Source organism: Camelus bactrianus, chromosome 31, assembly GCF_048773025.1.
Source record: "Camelus bactrianus isolate YW-2024 breed Bactrian camel chromosome 31, ASM4877302v1, whole genome shotgun sequence".
Taxonomy (NCBI): domain Eukaryota; kingdom Metazoa; phylum Chordata; class Mammalia; order Artiodactyla; family Camelidae; genus Camelus; species Camelus bactrianus.
In genome coordinates this window covers 21105337-21125359 of record NC_133569.1, presented here as the reverse complement: position 1 = coordinate 21125359, position 20023 = coordinate 21105337, and the positions used below count along the sequence as shown (strand labels likewise).

General features: G+C 47.3%; 1 protein-coding gene across 2 annotated transcripts in view; it reads left to right on the top strand.

Annotated features, from left to right (window-relative positions):
* The window catches only part of SLC39A14 (solute carrier family 39 member 14), a 38772-nt gene extending 21636 nt beyond the window's left edge, over positions 1–17136 (top strand). The window contains exons 2-9 of one of the 2 annotated variants that reach the window (XM_074355775.1): positions 2844–3121; positions 4764–4947; positions 7851–8020; positions 9915–10037; positions 10739–10927; positions 11033–11240; positions 12206–12390; positions 13993–17136. In XM_074355775.1, coding sequence (XP_074211876.1) covers positions 2844–3121; positions 4764–4947; positions 7851–8020; positions 9915–10037; positions 10739–10927; positions 11033–11240; positions 12206–12390; positions 13993–14139 — 1484 coding nt within the window. In that variant the 3' untranslated portion in view covers positions 14140–17136. Of the gene's footprint in view, positions 1–2843; positions 3122–4763; positions 4948–5710; positions 5881–7850; positions 8021–9914; positions 10038–10738; positions 10928–11032; positions 11241–12205; positions 12391–13992 lie in introns of both variants that reach the window. The other variant, XM_074355774.1, reaches the window with a different exon arrangement.
* Positions 17137–20023: the final 2887 nt, after the last annotated feature.

Genomic DNA, 20023 nt, shown 5'->3' with positions numbered 1-20023 from the left:
TCACCTTTTTGTATGTTTATTGCTGTTTCTGAGTGTCCTGAAGTTGCTGCAAATACATTTGAGAAATACAGCTGGAGTGGGAACAATTGTTTGTTTTGTTGAAGAGATTCTGCAGAAGGAACCTCGTAACACGGCTTGTCCCCTAAGGCACATTTGGGGGTTCCCCTACACAGGTCGTCAGGGCATCTTATGCCTGCGTTTGGGGCTGGTAGAAATTGGGGAGGTTCTGACCAGAGACATGCAAGCTTTGGGGCTCTGCAGGGGACCTGGGTTGTGTATGTTTTTGTCTCCACGTGCCAAGGGGTTGTTAAGAGTGCCCTGACGTCAGCATCATTTAGACCTGATTCATGAAAAAATTTGGTTTCTGGCTTCACTGCTCTACTTGCTGGCTGTAGGTCACATTCCCTAATCTCCAAACCCCAGTTTCCGCATCTGTTAGATGAGGACAAGTATCCCACCTTCTCTTAAAGGAATCGGTGAATGTCAGGTGCTCAGCGGGGTCACATGGGTCGTGATGCTAGCTGCTGTCCTCATCTCTTTGCCTCCCCTTTTCTAAACCCGTGCAGCCCTCCTCCCCTTTGTTTTGACAGCACAGCACATGCCTTAGACAAATTACAGTGTGGTCAGGCGGAGAACAGCTTTCTTTGTACAGTGGGGTTTTGCTGTTTTGGACTAAGATCCATCCTGCTGACTGTAACTTAACTTTTGGTGCTTGGTGGAGATTTGAGAGTTGCTCGTCTCAAAGTGACACTTCTACAGGCTGTCGTTTTGGTTGATGCCTAATCCATCCATTTGTGTGACTCAGTATATTCCATTCAAGGGTCCCCAGATTCTGTGCATGCCCCATGTCCCGGGTATGCTTCTGGTCAGGGGCCTGGGTGATGTGTGTGCTGCAGGCCTGGAGTAAAGCTGGCCACGGGGTGTTCCTGATGGTTCCATTGGCAGCTTAATATCTGGACTGAGAGGGAGTCAGAGTGGAGGAACCCTGCTAATTATAAGTCTTAAAATAATCGCAGCCACATTGTATCAAGTGCTTTCTTGAGCCTAGTCACTTGCCAAAGCTCATGTCATTAAATCTTCATAATAGTCTAGTGAAGTAGGAACCAATTTTATAGATGAGAAAACTGTGTGTGGAGAGGGGCTAAGGAACCTGGCCAAGGTCACTTCTGGGAAGCAGTGTGGAAATTCCAGCCAGGTCTTTCTGACACTGAAGGCCGTGGTACACTGCATCAGTGCTCTGGGTGATTCTAGAATGTTGACTCTGGTTAAATAACTTGCCCAACATCACACAGCAAGTGAGTGGTAGAGTCGAGCTGCAGACAAGCCTGCTCTTAACCACTCTGCTCTGGTTGCTCTGTCCCAAGCAAAGGCGGGGAGGTGGAGTGGCCCCCACGAGGCATCAAGCCAGAGCCCTGGGTGCCTGGGGCTGCCTGGGAATAACTGCAGTGCCTGGATTCCTAGGCCTGGATTAAATAGGCTCATTTTCCCCTGCTGGTGTTTGTTTATTTCACTAAGTAAATTATAACTGTACGAAGGGGAATGATTAACAAAAGAAACTCAGTCCTGCTACCGTAAGCTTTTGATTTTATCTGTTCCTTGTCAGTTCTTAACTCTGTTTTACATAATGGTTCTGCTTCTTTATTTAACGTTAAACTCATGATGCCGAACCTTTTTATAGCTGCGTACTATTCTATGAAATTGATATAATTCACTTGACCACAGCACATCTTTCTGCCTGTAGGCTTTTTATTTTCGGATTGCTTCTATCAGTGTAAATTCTAGAAGTCGAATTACTGAAGGATTTAAATACATTTATTATCATATAACTTTTCAAGAATCATGTTATTCATATAGCCACCAGAAGTATGTTATTCTGTTGTTTGCCCTCACTAACATTTGGTTTTGTATATTTTTAAAAAAAATGTTTATTGAAGTATAGTCAGTTTACAATGTTGAATCAATTTCTAGTGTACAGCACGGTGCTTCAGTCATACAGGAACATACATATATTTGTTTTCATATTCTTTTTCACCATAAGTTACTGCAAGTTATTGAATATAGTTCCCTGTAGTATACAGTGGTTTTATATCTTTTTTTAAAAAATCTGCTTTGCTGTTTTAATAAGTAGCAAAGTAGCACCCTCCATCTTGTAAATTTGTGTTCTTAACAAACCAGGGAGACTGAGTATTTTTCATGTTGATTCCCTAATTTAGGCAGTTATAGAGATAACCCTTTGGCAGGTTTGATGGTGTGTATTTTTCCCAGTTTTTTTTTTCCTTCCTTCTTTTAGTTGTAGTATTATTTATTTATTTATTTATTTTTTAGATTTTTGTTTGGGGAAATTCAAAACATACAAAAGTAGACGGAATAGTATAATGAATTTCCATCTACCCACCGCTCATTTTGGCAGTTATCAACTCCTGCCCAATCCTGTCTCATTGACTCTAATGCAAATGTCCCCTCCTTTGTGATTTTGAAGCAAATCCCAAGTAAGGTATTTAATCCATGATGATTTCAGTGTCTCTAAAAAAGACAGGGACTTGAAACAAAAACCAAGAGCCATGTAGTTTTTCTATTTTTGTCTTTTTAAACTTAGTCAAACCTGTTGAATTTGTCCTTTTATTTCATGTTCTGTTCCAGAAGAAGGATTTTTCTCAAAAGCTAGGCATTAGAGAAGGGGTGAAGGGTCAGCGCAGGTACTGACTGGATTCAGAGTCTGAGGAGAGACCCCACCTGTCTGGAGCATGGCTGAGGGGCTGGTTGTGGTTGCCTGTAGCTGGGAGGGTGGAAGGAGAGGGTGGGTCTCCAAAGCCTTGCCCCCACCTGGCTTTTTGCTCTTGCAGGCTCACCTGTCGCCATGAAGCTGCTGCACCCAGTCTTCCCTGGCTGCTTCCTGCTGACCCTGCTAAGCGTATGGACAGCTGCTCCGGAGGCTCAGGCTGTTTCCCCGGGGATGCCCGCCATCAGCGCAGCCTCTTTCCTGCAGGACCTCATGCATCGCTATGGGGAGGGTGACAGCCTCACCCTGCAGCAGCTGAAGGCCCTGCTCAAGCACCTGGATGTGGGAGTGAGTCAGAACAACATCACCCAGCCTGTGCAGGGGCAGAGGAACCTCTCGACGGTAAGGTTTCCGGCTCTGCCCAGCGCTGCCTCTGCCCTTTTGAGGTTCACAATCTAATTGGGGACAGGCGAGCCTTGATGACAGAGCATGGGGCCACTTCCTCCCCTGTTGTCTGGATCAGCTAGTCTGAGTCCCCAGCAGCGCCTCCTGACCTCCCACATGGGTGTTCTGAAGCCCTCAGCCAAGGGCAGCCAGGAAGTAGAGGTTCTCAGCCCTCTAGATCCTTCCTCAGAGCTCACTGGGATCTCCTGGTGAGCTGGGGCCCCCAGGATGGCTAGTATTTCTAATAATGTTTATACAAAGCCCTTTGCCTGCTGTCCCAGGTGAGCCTCGAAGCACCGCTAGGTGTAGGTGGAAAATCTTTATTATGTCCTGTGTATGCTGAGATACTGAAGGCCCACAGTGAGTTCTGGAGGGAGCAGGATTAAGGCTCAGGTCTTCTGGCTCCTGGTTCTCTGTTCTGTCTTCCATTTCATCTTGGCTAATCAGAGTCTGAGGCCATGTGTGGAGCCAAATGTAAGTTAGCCAGCAACGCCTTCATGTGTCTGCCTTGTTCCCTGTGCTGTGTTGTGAGAAACAGAAAAATGACTACTGTTTAGGGAGTTTACCCTCAGGATGGGGAACTCCACCAACCACGAACAAAGTTAGCTGATACTGAAATGAAGCATTAGATGCTGTGGGTTGGACAGTCATTGTAGGATTCAGAAATCAGGCAAGGGGGTGAGAGTGCACTAGAAGATAGTCAAGGAAGCGTCACAGGGGAGGTGTCCCAGGAGCTTTGCCTTGAAGGAGAGTAGAGTTTGGAGGGACCACGTGGCCTGAAAACCGCAGGGGCATGGTGCATGAGCTGGTCGGGAGTGCTGCCCTGGGGGGCTCCTGCGGCCTGACCCCAGAGGCCTCCCAGCGTAGCAGCAGGATCGCGGGGTCACAGAGTCCAGCCCCCAGCTTTGTAAGCCCAGAAACTCTCGCTCATCATCACCGCCTGCAAGGGCTGACTCCCTTGGAGACAGACCCATGTAAAACCAAATTCAGATAAAGACTGACGTGGGTGAGTGTCTAATTAGAAGTAAAATAGCAGTGTTTCACAGGAACGGAATGTGAGAACCGCTTACCTGATGCCTCCCAAGGGAACTGAGAACTCGTGCCCACTGGCCAGCCCGCACTTGCCCCATGCCCATCTTTAGATTTCCACCTCCTTCCTTCCCTAATCTCTTGACAGCACGTTCAGCAGGCTGGGGACAAAACTGTGCTCAGTAGCTCCAGAGAAGTATCTGAAATCTGCATTTCACTGTAATAGCTCCCTGGGCTATTGTGAGGGAGCCAGATTTGGTATCTGGATGGAGCTGTATCTTCAGGTATGCAAATAGAGGCGTGCTTTCCAGCACCCACACCTTGCTCATAATGATTGGAATTCAGTTGTTCCCAGAACCATTGACAGATGAGTGTGTATAAGGTATGTATGGATGGCTGATTGCCAAGATTACTTGTCAGGTTTTCAAGCTTAGGGACTGTGTTGGAAATTAGTCTGTGGGTTCCGTGAACTATGGACAATACCATCTTCTAGTTTCCTTCTTGGGAGGCGCTGGGGCAAAGTGTGACTTTGGGCCCTAAGAGACTTTCTGCCCCTCCTGCTTCGTTTCAGTGCTTCAGTTCTGGGGACCTCTTCGCTGCCCACGACTTCAGCAACCAGTCGCGGATTGGGGAGAGTGAGTTCAAGGAGTTCTGCCCCACCATCCTCCAGCAGCTGGATTCCCAGGCCTGCTCCCCCAAGAACAAGAACAAGGAGGACAAGCCGACAGAGGAGGGGAGGCCCAGCTCAGTGGAAGGTGAGCTGGGCTGGGAAGGCAGGGCCTGGTGTCCATGCTAGTCCTCCTGCAGGCTAGCCCGGATCACCGCTGGGCTGATGAGATAGAGCGGCCTGCTGAATGTTTAACTGGTTATCACCCTCTTATCATCTGTGGGAGGAGTGAGTTGGAGTCTTGACTATACTGGTGTCCTGTGCTGCTCAGAAGACGGGTCCAGCGTTTCGCCAGACTGGGCAGCGTGGCCGGTGATGGTTCAGTGTTGGGCTTTCGGGCCAGCCTGGAGGTGCCCCTGAGCCACTCTACTGTTTTGGTTTTCATTAAACCACAAAGGGGGCCAACGTCTTGGTTTTCCGCTTAGCATTTAAGACCTTTCACAGTCTGCCCTCAGCCCACTTCATCCTTCTCGCTCCCCCCCTGCCCGGGACCTCTGCTCTGGCCACAGTGGACTCACCGTGCTCTGGCGTGCGCGTGGCTCCCATGGGCCTGGATCGCCCTTCTGAAATCCTGTGTGCTGCCCAGCACTTGGTCCTGTGGTATTTAGCCTTCCATGTTTTCACCTGCCCCTCCATCTCAGAGGTGAGCTGCTTTTGGATAGCAACTTAGGTGTATTTTTTTAGGCTTCTCTGCAGCACCCAGCAAGAGATGGACTTAGCGGATATTTACTGATGGGTTGGCGAATCTGCCTGCCCTGGTCACAGCCGAGTTCAGATCGGGCTGCTCCAGGTGGCAGGAGCACCCCCACCCTCGGTAATGGAGGCCCCCATCTGTTCTTGTTCCTCCACAGTGTGGGGCTTTGGTTTCCTCAGTGTCTCAGTGATTAACCTGGCCTCTCTCCTGGGAGTCCTCGTCCTGCCGTGCACAGAGAAAGCGTTTTTCAGCCGTGTGCTCACTTACTTCATCGCCCTGTCCATTGGAACGCTGCTCTCTAACGCGCTCTTCCAGCTCATCCCAGAGGTGCAGTAGACCAGAAACGTGCGGGTCCTGTCTCCCCGGGGCATCAACCGCCGGGCCCACCCCTGGCTCACGTCCCCGCCCCCACCCCATGCTCTCGGGCACCTGACAGCTGCCACCTGAAACATTAACTTCTTTCTCATTATCAAAGGATGCAAATGACTTCTGTCTCTGGATCTCAAGGGCCTCCTCTCACTCCTGGGCACCCAGGTTTGTCTCTGTTCTCTTCAGGGGGTGTCAGATGCAAGGCTCTTCACATCCCTTCCCTCCCCTCCACGTTGGGGGCCTCTCAGCCTCCTTCCCCAGTCAGTGCCTTTCCTGAGCCGGTGCAGGGTCCCTTCCCTGCCTTTGCAGGACTCAGAAGGAGAGCTGGAGCCGGTGGTCGCTGTCCCTGCCTTTGGTCCTCCAGACCCACTCTAAGTAGAGGTCCTGGCAGTACTCAGGTGTGGCCGCCAAGAGTTTATCCACCTGAAATGAGGTGGAAGGAAAGAGGTTACCAGCTGAAAAGCTGGATCGGCCTAAGGCGTACCCGATCCTTTTTTTTTTTTTTTAAAGCAGCCATAATCCATTAGCATAGAGGGCCAAATGTAGAATGAGGACTGTTTTACAAAAACAAGCGAAATTATAATGATATAATAAAGGAAAGGGACACACAGTCCTTCGCACCTTGCATCCTGACTTTTTCCTGATAGGACCGACTTCCTGGCGCCCTTCCTTGACTGTTTTGAAATGTTTGTTAATTTTGTCTTTTAACTGTAAGCGCTGAGGAGCTGAAAAAAATAAGCCCCAAGTTGATGGTCTGCCCACCTGTCAGCGCAGTCAAGGACGTGCAGTAGGGGCGATGGGTCATGAGCGGACCTCCTTTGGGAATGACGGTGGCCGCCTTCCAGAAAGAGCCTGTGTGGGCAGCTGCCCGGCCTTTCTCAGTCAAAAGACTCTCTCCCAGAAGAGACACCACCTGGGATGTCCAGGCCTTACCTTGCCTATTCCTTCTTCGTGATGAGAGAAGAAACCTGGTTTTAGATGAACCACCTGGACTCCATGTTAGGATCCCACGTGAATCCAGCAAACGCTTCTCGGGGCAGACTTCATCTTGGGCTATTTTTTTCAGCTCCAGAAATTAAATTTAATTGTTTTGCAAGATTGGAAATGAAATGCCATGTTGCCTGTTGAATGGGAATACAATCGTGGTACACACACTCCGCCCCTGCGCTCGCAGTGGAGGCCTTGTCCTGGCGCAGTTTTGTCCTGCCCGGAGTGTGTGCGACCCTGGGAAATGGCTGAGGGAACACCTTGTGACGGGGTGAGCTTGGAACTCTGTTTTCTCTGCTGGAGCCCTCAAAGCAAAAGGAAACAAACAGAACAGAACCTGAGGTGTTAAGAAACTGAATTTTTGGGCCTCGGGCCTTGCCTGTCCCCTGTCCCTTCTGCCCTGCACATGTGACTTGGTTGTGTCTTGCACGGAGCAGACCAGATGGGGGAACGTCACGTGTGCCCGCACAGCGCGGGTCGGCCGTGCAGACACGGCAGCGAGACGATCGGTCTCTTCCCTGAGCTCATTTCCTGTTTCAGAGAGCCCCCGGGTCCAAAGTCTGCCGGGCAGCCTCGGACGAGGCCCAGGCACCCCTGGGCCGTGGGCCAGACAGCTCACAGCAGCTGGCAGGCGGGACTCGGCCACCAGGAAGCAGGGGTGGGAGACACAGGGTTCCAAGGCCACCTGGGTTCCTCCCCATTTCTCCTAAACTGATTGAAGGAAATTTCATCAGACTTGAATCACTAACAAATGTTCTATTTCTCTCTCCCTCCCTGCTTGTCTCTCTGATTTTTCTTTTTTGTCGCCTTTGTTAATATCCACCAAAACCTCCCTCACTGCCTCCCGTCCTCTCCATCTCTACCTAAATGGTGGCTGCCGGGCTGTGGGGCGTTCGCCCCTCTCCCTGTCCCGGGTGGGGCTGGCTCTCCCCCCACGGCAGTGTGGGGATACGGTCTCCTCTGTGTGACCGTCATCTCCCTCTGCTCCCTCATGGGGGCCAGCGTGGTGCCCTTTATGAAGAAGACTTTTTACAAGAGGCTGCTGCTCTACTTCATAGCTCTGGCGATTGGAACCCTCTACTCCAACGCCCTCTTCCAGCTCATCCCCGAGGTATGGCAAGCCAGGGCCCCCTCACGCAGGAGCACGCCTGTCCCCTGGGGGGACGGCGGGGCACAGTGGGAGGGCCCTCCATCTCCATGGAAGGCAGAGAGAGGAGGTCTTCTCCTTTTGGAAAGTGATGCTGAGACGTAGGGACGAGCTCAGAGAGGCAGCAGAGTCAGTGTGAGAGCTGGCTTCGAATCCCAGCTCCACCAGCCACAAAGTCTGGGACCTTGGGCAGGTCATGTAACCTGTCTGTGCTTCCGTTTCCTTATAGGTAAGATGGGGGAGATAGGATGGACCTCAGGACGATATTGTGAGGATTATTTACATGAGTTAATGTTTGTAGCATGCCTGTGCCTAGTGCTCTATCTGTTGGATGAAGGGAGATAGTGTAGTTAGATCACGGCTCCCAGTCTGGGGATTTTGGGCACCTCAAAACCCCCCACATCAGCAGGTTGCATAAGTTTCAATAAAAAGATCAGTTCTCCTCAGTAGGGTGTTTGGGGGCCAGTCTGGTCTCACGCACATTGACAGCAAGCACCCTGGCTCCTTCGCCTGGGCTAACCAGAAACCCTTCGCAAAGGAGGAGCCCGGTGTCTGTAGGGTTTGCAAAGGGCCTTGAAGGAGTTTCTGATCTGGCATGGTCTCTGAGCAGACCCGCTGATGGCAGGAAGTATGAGACACTGCGCTGTGGGTGGTCTGACAGGTCCGGACCAGCCGGACGTGAGACAGAAAGCTGACGCCCCGCTTCGTAGAGCAGTTCATGTTTTCCAAGATGTGGTTTTGTGACGTCTAGGAAACAAGTAAAGTTTTATCCCTTGACGAGATACAGAATCCCACCTGCACAGGAGCTCCCATCCTAGTGCTTTCTGTGGAGAACAACTGTTAGTTGCCTCTTTTCGCCCCACTTTCCCCTAAGGTGATTTGACTCTCCCGGAAAGTCAGCCTGAATGTATCATTTCTATTTTAGAACTTGACCTTTATGTCTCGTAGAAAACCACACTAGGGGTAGAGATGGCATTTTGTCTCTTTAAAACAGAAAGGAAAAACACTTGACTTTAAGCAGTCCCGAGTCCCTGGTACCAGTGGTCACTTTTACCTGCGACCCGTTCATGAGAAAGCTGGCGCTGATTCGAGAGGCCCGTTTCCTGTTGGAAAACAGAGGAGCAGGTCACCAGTCACTTTCCCCAGACCCGCCCCACCAACACACACAAATCAGGAGCATCACTGGGAGTAGAATTCTCCTGATTTTTGCTCCTGTCTGCTTCCCAATGGATTCTTTTCTTCTTCTTCTTTCTCCCCCTTATTAAGTGAAGTTTCCAGAACTCAAAACAAAACCCCCCAAACTGACACGTGCAGTCACAGTCTGCTTTCTTGGCTTTGTAGTCGCTGGGAGGTCTGCGGTCAGGAAGATGCCGCAGTTCTTACTGTTTAACTGGGGAAAGGATTTCCCATTTTGGAAAGTTTAATTACACCATCTCGCTGGTGTTTACGGGCAGATCAGCCAGGGATGCTAGATAACAATGAAAACAAATACTAGTGCCCTTCTCCAGAAGCATGGAATTTGCCAGCAGAGTTCGCCATTGTAGCCAACCAGCAGGGGAAATGAAGGTAGCCCTCGTTAAAAGCAGAAAATCACACCCAAGGCTGTTTTTCCCCGAGACTAAAATTCTAAAGACGATTTGTCTTTTGCATCAGAAAATAAGCCAGAACCTAGCAGGTCTGGTGATGTGACATTAGGGAAACATCCAGGTTTAGGTTTTGCTGGAAAGAGATTGGGGAGATGGCAGAGTTGCCCCAGTCTCTTTCCTTTCCTGGAGTCAGGGAAGCAGTTAAGAGATGAGAGGGGACCAACGAAGATTTTCTGTATTCTTAAACTCACTTTGTTTTCCGGGGTCCACAGGCTTTTGGTTTCAACCCTCTGGAAGATAATTATGTCTCCAAGTCTGCGATGGTGTTCGGGGGCTTTTATCTTTTCTTTTTCACAGAGAAGATCTTGAAGATACTTCTTAAACAGAAAAATGAGGTGAGGCTTAACTGTTGGTAAAGGAAGTGACCCTAGGGAGAGCATCCATCTCTAAAATGCTTTCATGTCCTGGTAGTGGTGTTACCTCAACACCGATCCACTGAGCTCGCCCGGACCCTCCTACCTTGGATTCAGACCCACAGATTATTTCATGAGTGAATTTCCCACTTCATCTCAGGAGGGAATTAGCAAGGGGTGAGGGCAAACCGGAAACCAGATCTGAACTGTGTGCCTTTTATTAGGCGGTAATTTACCCACTGTGTGTTGATCTAGATTATTTCCTTAATAGAATTCCATACCTTTAGGAGATGAAGGACAGGCACTGTGTCTGAGGTATGAGCGCAAGGACACAGAACCGATGATGGCAGCATAGTCCCCCAGAAGTTACCTTTGGTGCCTGGCATGTAATTATCCTCTAAAAGTTGCTGAATGGAATAAAATTAGCCATTGCAAGGAGGAGCTCTAAACGTTCTTAGCAGTGCCTCCTGGATGGAATGAGTGTGGGCCCTGAGGTCACTGCTCTGAGATCTGTCCTCCACCAGCCCCACAGTGCCCTCAGTTCCGCTTTCTCTGACAACTTGCCCGAGGTCCCTGTCATATCGCCCGCTTGTGCTTTTTCTGATGGCGGGAGTGAGGTCTTCCCTGCCCTGTGGGGTGGTTTTGGTGAGCATTGTGCTGACCCCTCCCTGGGGTCCCTCCAGCATCACCATGGACATAGCCATTATGCTTCCGAGACACTGCCTTCCCAGAAGGACCAGGAGGAGGGGGTGACAGAGAAGCTGCAGAACGGGGATCTGGACCACATGATTCCTCAGCACTGCAGCAGCGAGCTGGACGGGAAGGCCCCCGTGATGGATGAGAAGGTCATTGTGGGCTCGCTGTCTGTCCAGGTCAGTCGGCTGGCCGCTGTTTGGCGGGCGGGGGCCCCTAAGCGGTAACGACAGGTTTGACACTCACCCTTTGACCTGGGGCCTTGGGGCTGGGCTCTCATCCAGGACCTGCAGGCTTCCCAGAGCGCCTGCTACTGGCTGAAAGGTGTCCGCTACTCTGACATCGGCACTCTGGCCTGGATGATCACCCTGAGCGACGGCCTCCACAATTTCATCGATGGCCTGGCCATCGGCGCCTCCTTCACCGTGTCGGTCTTCCAGGGCATCAGCACCTCAGTGGCCATCCTCTGCGAGGAGTTCCCACACGAGCTAGGTGAGTGTGTGTGCACCTCAGCCCCCCGAAACCTCCCAGCCCATTCCACTTGGGCTGCCTCCATTACTGGCCCAGGCATCCTTCCTGTGGCCAGCTCCTCCCCGACTTCAGAACACTTACAATTAACATGTTCTTTACGCTATAGGAAATCGAACCACCAATTCTTAACAGTTGAATGAATAATTGAAAATTGATCGTTGGAAATGACGGAGTTTTTACAGAGATGCTTGTTTCCCTTCGGCCTCACATCCTGTGGCTCAGTTTCCTCACCTGTACGATGGGGTTCATAATGGTACCTACCTCACTCTCTGATTTATCATGAGGAGCAAAAGGGAAACAATGGTGGAAAGGACTCCTACGCACCATAACGCTCTTCTGAGTGCTCAGTACAGGTCTCTTAGATCCTACCACTCTTCCAGAGGCTGAGATGTGATGTTAGAAGGCTAGTGCATAGAGGTAGATGAACCAGGGTTTGGAAGGTCCTTGGTTTTATCAGAGGGAGAGTGTAAAAAGCCGACTTTGCAGGCACAGACACTCAAGGTCAAGTCCCGGCTTTGCCATTTATTGGCTTATGACTTTGGGCAAATTACTTAACTTCCCTCAGTCACAATTTTGTTTCCTAAAAATACCATTCATTTTAGTTTTGAGGAAGGAAACTCCTTCTGTTTCACCATCAATCAAAAGACAAATGAGGCCATTGCTAAATGGCCTTTTGAAAATCATGTACACAGCTTTCAGCCTCTAGGCTGGAAGTACATGGCCAGCCTCGCAGATGGAGACGGCTCCCGGCGTGGAGATGAAGGGGGCCCTAAGTCTTGCCACTGTGGTCTCCAGTCGGGGGCTGTCTTGATTTTCACCCGGTCTCCATCCATCATTTAAGCAGTCTGTCCTCATCCAGTTCTGTGTCCCACGAGGTAGTATGACTCTTCTGCCCACACCCTCCCCTCTTGTTTCCCCTGCCATAGGAGACTTCGTCATCCTGCTCAATGCCGGCATGAATATCCAGCAGGCTCTCTTCTTTAACTTCCTCTCTGCCTGCTGCTGTTACGTGGGTCTGGCCTTTGGCATCTTAGCCAGCAACCACTTCTCTGCCAACTGGATCTTTGCACTGGCTGGAGGAATGTTCCTTTATATCTCTCTGGCTGATATGGTAAGTCTAATGTACTTTCTGCCACGTAAGCAAAACTGGATCCGTTATTAAAGTCATTAGCTGGGAAGACAGCTAAGGGGACATTAGTTAGGTTTTAATAACAGCTTTATTGAGGAGTCAGTTCACGTACCACACAATTACCTAAGTGTACAGTTCAGTGACATAAGGAGACATTAGATTTTAAAGGATGAAAAGCTTGTGTCATTAAAGAAAATGATCAAACTCAGCTCCAGTGTCCTTACTTAAGTATTACAGATAAATGAAAAGAAGGAAGCTAGGAGGGAAGGAAGGAAAGAATATTACCCATAATTATTCTCCCCCAGAACACCACCACCACTTGGGTTTGTTTCTTTTTTGTCTCAGTGCATTGTGTTTGTTTGTAAATAACTCTGATCACATTGAATATATAATGTTATATCCTGGTTTCTTTTTCACTTAATGTATCCCAGACATTTTTCATGTTGCATACTCTTTAAAAAGCATCCTTCTCAGTGGCGGTGTCATTTGGTGAGAGGAGTGACCTTATCCAGAGCAAGAACTGCTGGCTCAGAAGGGATGCATGGTTTGGGGCTTTCAATACGTATTGCCAGATTGCTTTTAAAAAGATGTACCCTTCCTTACGTTATTAGCAGTGTCTGAGAGTGTACCCTGTGCTGGACCTGCTAACCTTTGACATAACCACTTAAGTAGTTTTGAGTTTGCTAGTGAGGGGTCTGGTTTGTTGTTGCATCTTTTGTATAACTGACTGGTTGATTTCTTTCCTTGTTTGTTGGCATGACGTGTTCTTTGGCATGTTTGCATGAATTATTTTCCGTAACCTTGGAAAGTAGTATTTCTGATGCGATGATAAGCGCCTACACTCAGCCCAGGGAAACATCTTAGCGTCTCCTCTGTGGGTGGCCCTCCCTGGGGTTAGGGTATTTTTTGTCACCTGCCTTGCTGACCAACAGCAGGAGGCCTTGTGTCATAGCTCTGTTCTCTGGTTCCTTACACAGATACTCAGTTTTCCAAACACATGACAACATTTTGGTAGCCAAAAGACCTTTTCAGGTGCTTTTATCTGTTTCATTTTGGTTTGGAAGGGGGTGGGTAATTAGATTTGTTTATTTATGTGTTTATTTATTTCAGTGGAGGTGCTGGGAATTGAACCCAGGGCCTCCTGCATGCTAAGCATGCCCTCTACCACTGAGCTACACCCTCCCCCCTCAAGTGCTTTTAAAAGGTCACAGTAATTTTTATCAAAGTGGCTATTTTTAGCCAGCATCTGAACACATCCAGGGCTACACGCACATGCAGTACTTTGTTTTTCCTCAATAGTTGTAAAGTGGCAGTAACCACCTTGGAGAAAGGCTGTTAAGTTTATGTTCTAGAGGCTGCTGCTGTTGATTTTCCTTATAAGCCAATTATGTGTATATGTTAACTATGTAAAATAATAGCTAAAACAATATTTATGCTACTGTCTGTGTTGATATTCTCATATAAATATTAAGAAGTACTGTAACAATTCTTAGGTATAAATACAGGTACTCTCTCTCGCACTGAATGTCCTGCGAACAGGTTCAGACGGGAACTTCAGCTCTGTTGTTTTTCTCTCTTCCCCAGTTCCCCGAGATGAACGAGGTCTGCCAAGAGGATGAAAGGAAGGGCAGTATCTTGGTCCCCTTTGTCATCCAGAACCTGGGCCTCTTGACTGGTTTCGCCATCATGCTGCTCCTTACCATGTATTCAGGACAGATCCAGATCGGGTAGGGCCCTGCCTGGAGCCAGCGGGATTGGAGGTCTGGCCCCGGGCTATCCTGTCCCCTGCTGGAGGACGCCTCGTCCATGAAGCTCCTCGGAAGAGGCAGTCCTATTAAAAACTGTGACACGGACTGTATTCCTGCATTCAAGTGTCAGCTGTTTTTAAAATGCTCTGTCCTAGGAATAAGCTGCCCTGGTAACCAGCCTCTAGGTAGTGCCTCTCTCCTTCTCTTCTTTCTCAGAGTGATTCTGGAACTGAATGCAGCTGAAAAGACAAGCCTAACTTTTTTTCTCTGGTTACTCTGACCTCTTTCTCTTCCAACCAGCACTGAGACGTTCTGAATCCTTGGCCCTACGATGCAGAAATATAGCCAAGAGTCATAACTCGGTTAGAAATATCAGAAGTGTGGTGAATCTATATAGTTTGGGGCCCATAAATCTAACTGTGCATCCTGGGCCTCAAGGTGACCCATTTTTAAATGAATTCGCCTGTTTTTACAGAAAAGGTACAAACGACAGGAATCCCTCCTGTTTTTTCCAAGCTGTGCAGTTGCTTGCTTCTTTTGTCAAAGAGAACTAAAATTTGGAAACAGACAAGGAGAGGCAGGGATCCTCCTGAGAGGGGGGGAAGTAGACCCGATGGTGTGTGTCTCGTTGGGACAGTTACTTGTTCCCCCGGGGACGCCAGGCGTTGGTTCTGACTGCACCTGGGGTTTCCTGGCCGTCCAGGTGAGCAGACACAGAGTTCTGTGGCTGAACTTCCCCTCCTTTTAGGCAGTGACAGACTGGAGGGCAGAGAAAGGAGACACCTCCCCTTCCACACTCCCATCTCCTGAGAGACTTTTCCGCTGCCTCCCTGGGAGCACATTCTAAGCACATTCATGATGCTCATTGCAGAGGGGAGACTGCACACGTTTACCTCCCCGGTCACCGCTTCTGCTGCCAAGTGGCAGGTTGCCCCAGAGAATCGGGGTGCAGCTTACGCTTTTCCACAAGGGTAATCAGAAATGGAATCAGTGCAGGTGACATTTAGGGTTTGTTAATTCCATAAATAACAACAGTACAAGCCATAGAACTCTGAGAGACAAGGCCCAGAGCGTGGATGGGGGCACCGCTGGTGTTTGCAGAACAGAGGACCTACTGGTTACACTGCGCTGTCTGGGCTCCTCCTCCTTCCCCACCTCCCTCCCCCCAAACAGGAAGGGGCGAATCCTGTATCAAATTGGAATATAAATTGCTCTAACTCTTTTCAGAAAATGGACGGATAGACTCGTTTGTGAGACTGTAGGCCAGCCTCAGGCCCTGTGGAGCCCTCTCCTCGGCGCTCTGGCTGCAAGGGGAGCTAATCCCCAAGTTCACTAGGTGAATTGCTTTATTATTATCATATTGATAATGTGAGATTCTTTAGCCACTCTGGGGAGCCGACCTCTCCAGAAGCCTCCCTCAGCGGTGCCCACAGTTGCAGCCCAGGGGCTGTGCTCGCAAACTGACTTGTGCACGTGACTGGCAGGTGCTGGTTCGTTGCCACCACCTGTGACTTTTTCCGTTCTGCCAGGAAAATTTTCCATTCTATAGTAATTAAAAGCAGCATCTACTCTTTTTTTTTTTTTCTTCCTGGGGAACAACCCTCAAACCAGGAACATTCTTGAAAAGAACATGAGCGGGAAAACCTCCAGTGATGCTTTTTAACTTTTTTTTCTCATCTTGCCTGTTGGCTTTGATAGATTTGAGATGGGCGGAAGAGGAAGGAAAACTCAGTTCTCAAGATTCTAGATGAATTATCAGGACAGACTCCTGGTAGAATTATGGTCCAGTTTTTACCAAAGAATCAATTCCTTGAATGTTGGAATCTTAACTTTTTATAATATCCTTATTCCTGTTATTGTTAGTGTTTTCAAATGATTCTTTGTCTTTTCTGTTTTATTTTTCTCAAACTGCTTTCAGAGCTAGCAGAAAATAACACTCAAAAACTTTAAGACTTTAGAAGATTTTGCTTCCCTAATTCTCATCGATGTATTAAATTTATAATTTTAGCATTCCCTGTAGATCTGTCATTCCTTACAAATACCGTTATTCTTGAAGTAGAATACTAAGTAAGAATTAGTGGGTTTCTAGTTGTAGAAGAGCTCAAAAATGTAATCTTTAACAAATTAAAAAGTAAAAGATGGAGCGATAGGGTGCTTTCCCTTCTCGTGCACGTCTATGGTAAGAACTTTCCTTTCATTGACAGCTGCCTCAAAGGGAAATTCTCTTCAAACTGTAATTGGTCCAGAGGCCAGTCTAGTTGGAACTTAGGAGGGGTGGAGACACTTAAATCGTGCAACTGATTGTATGTTGCCATTGGCAACAGATTTGCCTCATGCATTGAAAATATGGCAATTTTTTTGTGACTTCTAAGCGTTGGATTTGCTGTTTTAAGCATTTGTACATAGTAGAAGTCTGAAGAGTAGCAAGTTCTGAGGACTTTTTCACCCCTGGCATTCACATCCTCAACTTCTGTTGCCCCGTATGGACCAGCTCCTACGAAGGATAACTGTAGGAAAGTCTGTCACATGCAGCAGTGACCCAGGAGCAAGGGTTCTGTTGCTTCTCACTCACCCTGGCTTTCAGGTTGCCTTCTGTCCTTGCCCCAAAGGTTGTTTTGTGTATAGGGTCAACTAGGGTCTTTCATTGGTCCTTCACCCTGGATTTAAAAAAGAAGGCTTCTCTGTTCTGGTATCCTAAGGTCTGTTTTTAGTAAGTCCTCTTCCCCGTGGTAATGTGGAGATGGTAGTATGTTGGAATCCACTTAGAAAACAAAAAGTTACTGATTTTTGCAAAAGAGAGAGGTTAGGTTTTTATTATTCATATTTCCTTTTACAGTTCTGCAGTTCCATCACAGTGTTTTTTAAATAACTCAGGTGTTATGAGGATAAATTAGAAAAGAAAATACCTTAAGTTATGTGGACTGTAAATGTTTTTATTTGTAAAATTCTATTAATAAAGCTATATTCTGTAACTGTTGAATCCCAAGTGTGATCTTTCACTGTATTGTGAGTGTAATGAAGACTGTTAAACACAAGGTGGCGACAGTGTCTCACTAATTTACAAAGCTTTGTTTTACTGGTCTACCTTCCATTTGGAGAGATTTAATTTAAAAAAAAATTTTTTTTTTTAATTGGCTGGCAAGGTTGAAGATGGAGTTTTATTTTTCAGCTTAGTAGGCTCTGGACTCTGTATTCTCTGCAACTATTTTCTTTCCTTTTTTTTTTTTTTAGTGGAGGTACTGGGGATTGAACCCAGGATCTTGTGTATGCCAAGCATACGCTCTACCACTGAGCTATAGCCCCCCCCCCACTCCCTAAGGGGATTTTAGAAGGAACCTCAGATAGTAAACATGCTCACTTTAAAATGATTAATTTAGGGGGGAGGGTGTAGCTCGGAGGTAGAGCGCATGCTTAGCATGCAAGAAGTCGTGGGTTCAATTTCCAGTACCTCTGTTAAATAAAAAAATAAATAAGTAAACCTAATTATCTCCCCTCCTCCCCCCAAAAAAGAACAACAATAACCAAAAAAAAAAAAAAGAAAGAATTTAAATGTTAACACAATAAAATAAAATAATAAAATGATTAACTTATTTCATGGAGCATGGGACTTCATCAGTGATGGACGAGTGTTTCCTAAGATGAACTTTTCTGTCTCACTGTTTTCCCGTATGTAAAACCACGATTTGAAAGTTGGAGAATCACTTGGTTCATTTAAACCACGTCTCCTGTATGTCTTACAGGGGAAAGTCCTATCGTGAGACAAAATTCTAAACCTGTTCTTATTCCAGTTTATGTATAGGGCCAGGGATCCGTTTATCTTCAACAACAAAAGTGAGCAGTAGGGTCAAAGAATTTGATGCCATCTTATTGCTACATACAATAGAGATCCCCAGATGACTATTGCTTGAGCGTCCCATTTTTCTTAAACTCAAGAATAATATATTGGAGGAGGGTAGAGCTCAATGTTAGAGCGCATGCTCAGCATTCATGAGGTCCTGGGTTCAATCCCCAGTACCACTGTTCAACAAACAAACAAACAAACAAACCTAACTACCTACCCCCTCAAAGAAAAGAATAATATATTAAGTGGCTCATATTGGTCTTTTAAATTGCATCAGCTGGGGGGGAGGGTATAGCTCAGTGGTAGAGTGAGTGCCTAACATGCACAAGGGTTCAATCCCCAGTACCTCCATTAAATAAATAAATAAATAAACCTAATTACTCCCCCCCCCAAAAAAAAGAAATTAAATTGCATTAGCTAGCTACTATATTGGACTAGCATCGGCTACAGTTTTTAAAATGACATCCACTCCAGCCTCCAGCTTGTGCCACCTCTGGAGAGCCTTCCCAGGCTGGGGTTAGTGCCTCTGTTTTTCATACCTCAGTTACTGGACTTGCATTATCGTTTCTGTTGTTCTTACACATCGAGTTCCTCCTGAGTGGAGGCTATCCCTCGTTTCTTCCTGTGATTCCGGGACCTGCCACACGGAAGGAATGCATGAAAAGAGCGGTGAAATGCCTGTAAGTTTCATGTCTATGGAAAGGCGCCTTTTCCACCGGCAGCAGTACCTTTGTGTTCTCCTGCTTTTGGTGTCAGGTTTGTTAATGCCTTGTTTCCTGGTCCTTCTTTATTTAGAAACAGGAGTTTGAGAGAGGTGAGTTTGTGGCCAGTGTAAAATAGAGCTAAGCAAAGTAAACAGGTCGCTAAGATCAAAACTTTGATCTATCTTAGCTATCTCTTCGTAATACTCTTTACCAGCTAAGCCATTTAGGACATTTTTGGTGGAAGGTGAATGCCCTTCTGTCGTGTTGCTTCTGCACACACTTACCATTCAGTGATGCTGAGATCTGATTTGAGCAAATTCCATTTTGAGAAATGATAAAAGACACCAAATGCGGACACAGGGTTTTTGATTTGTGGGAAAGCAATACTCATCTATTTTAAAGACTTTTGCTCTCTTAATGATGTAGAGCAATAATACCTAAACTTCTCAAGAATGATCGGTTTGAATCCCTGTGAATCCTTTTCATCCTTCTGGAATAACCTGAATTACATACCATTTAAGTAGGAAAAAAAAAATGGTGTTTGGAAAAGATCCATAGGTCCTTATCCTCTGCTAAGTCTGTTTAGAGCTGTCAGCCGAAAAATATTTTTCTTTCCCACTTCACAACCCTTCTTGCCAGATGTCTATTCCGAGTTTATTTTGAATGAAGGAAGGGAGTTTACAGACTACCCTTCCTGTGTAACAGCAATCTTTGACCCTGGCAGTGGGTGGGATTCTGAGACAGTGGCATCAATTATAGTTAAGGAATAACCTGAAAGTGTTCTAACCCTGGCAATCATAAGCCAAGAAGTAGTTATTTTTTTCCATTTGGCTCTGGGTTTTTCTCTCTCTCTGTGGTTTGCTTATAGATTGCCGGAACATTGAGGTTGCCTAAGAATAAACTTGGGCGATAATCCACACATGTTTTTATAAATATACACATGTAATAGCCATCAGAATTTCCCAGTGGAGGTCCCTGAAAAGAAATCTTTGGACGCGGCGATTCTAAATATGAAAAATGTGCTTTAAAAATACATATTGTCCTGCATTTGGCTTTTTGTGTGTGGGCTCATTTAATATGAGAGATGGGGTATGTCTCTGTGTATAGGGTGGTAGGCAGACAACCAGAGGGACTTCTGCCCTGAAGTAAGAGGCTGTTTTGGCCCCAGGGTGGGGGTTGGGGAGCAGATTGAGGGGACAAGGGAGATGTGTAAGGAGGGTACAGTGAAGCTTTGCACACATCCTTGGGACCACAGTCCAGCCCCCCTGCCCTCAGTCAAAACTAGAATCAAATAAATAAAGAGCAACCCTGGGGTTCGGAGA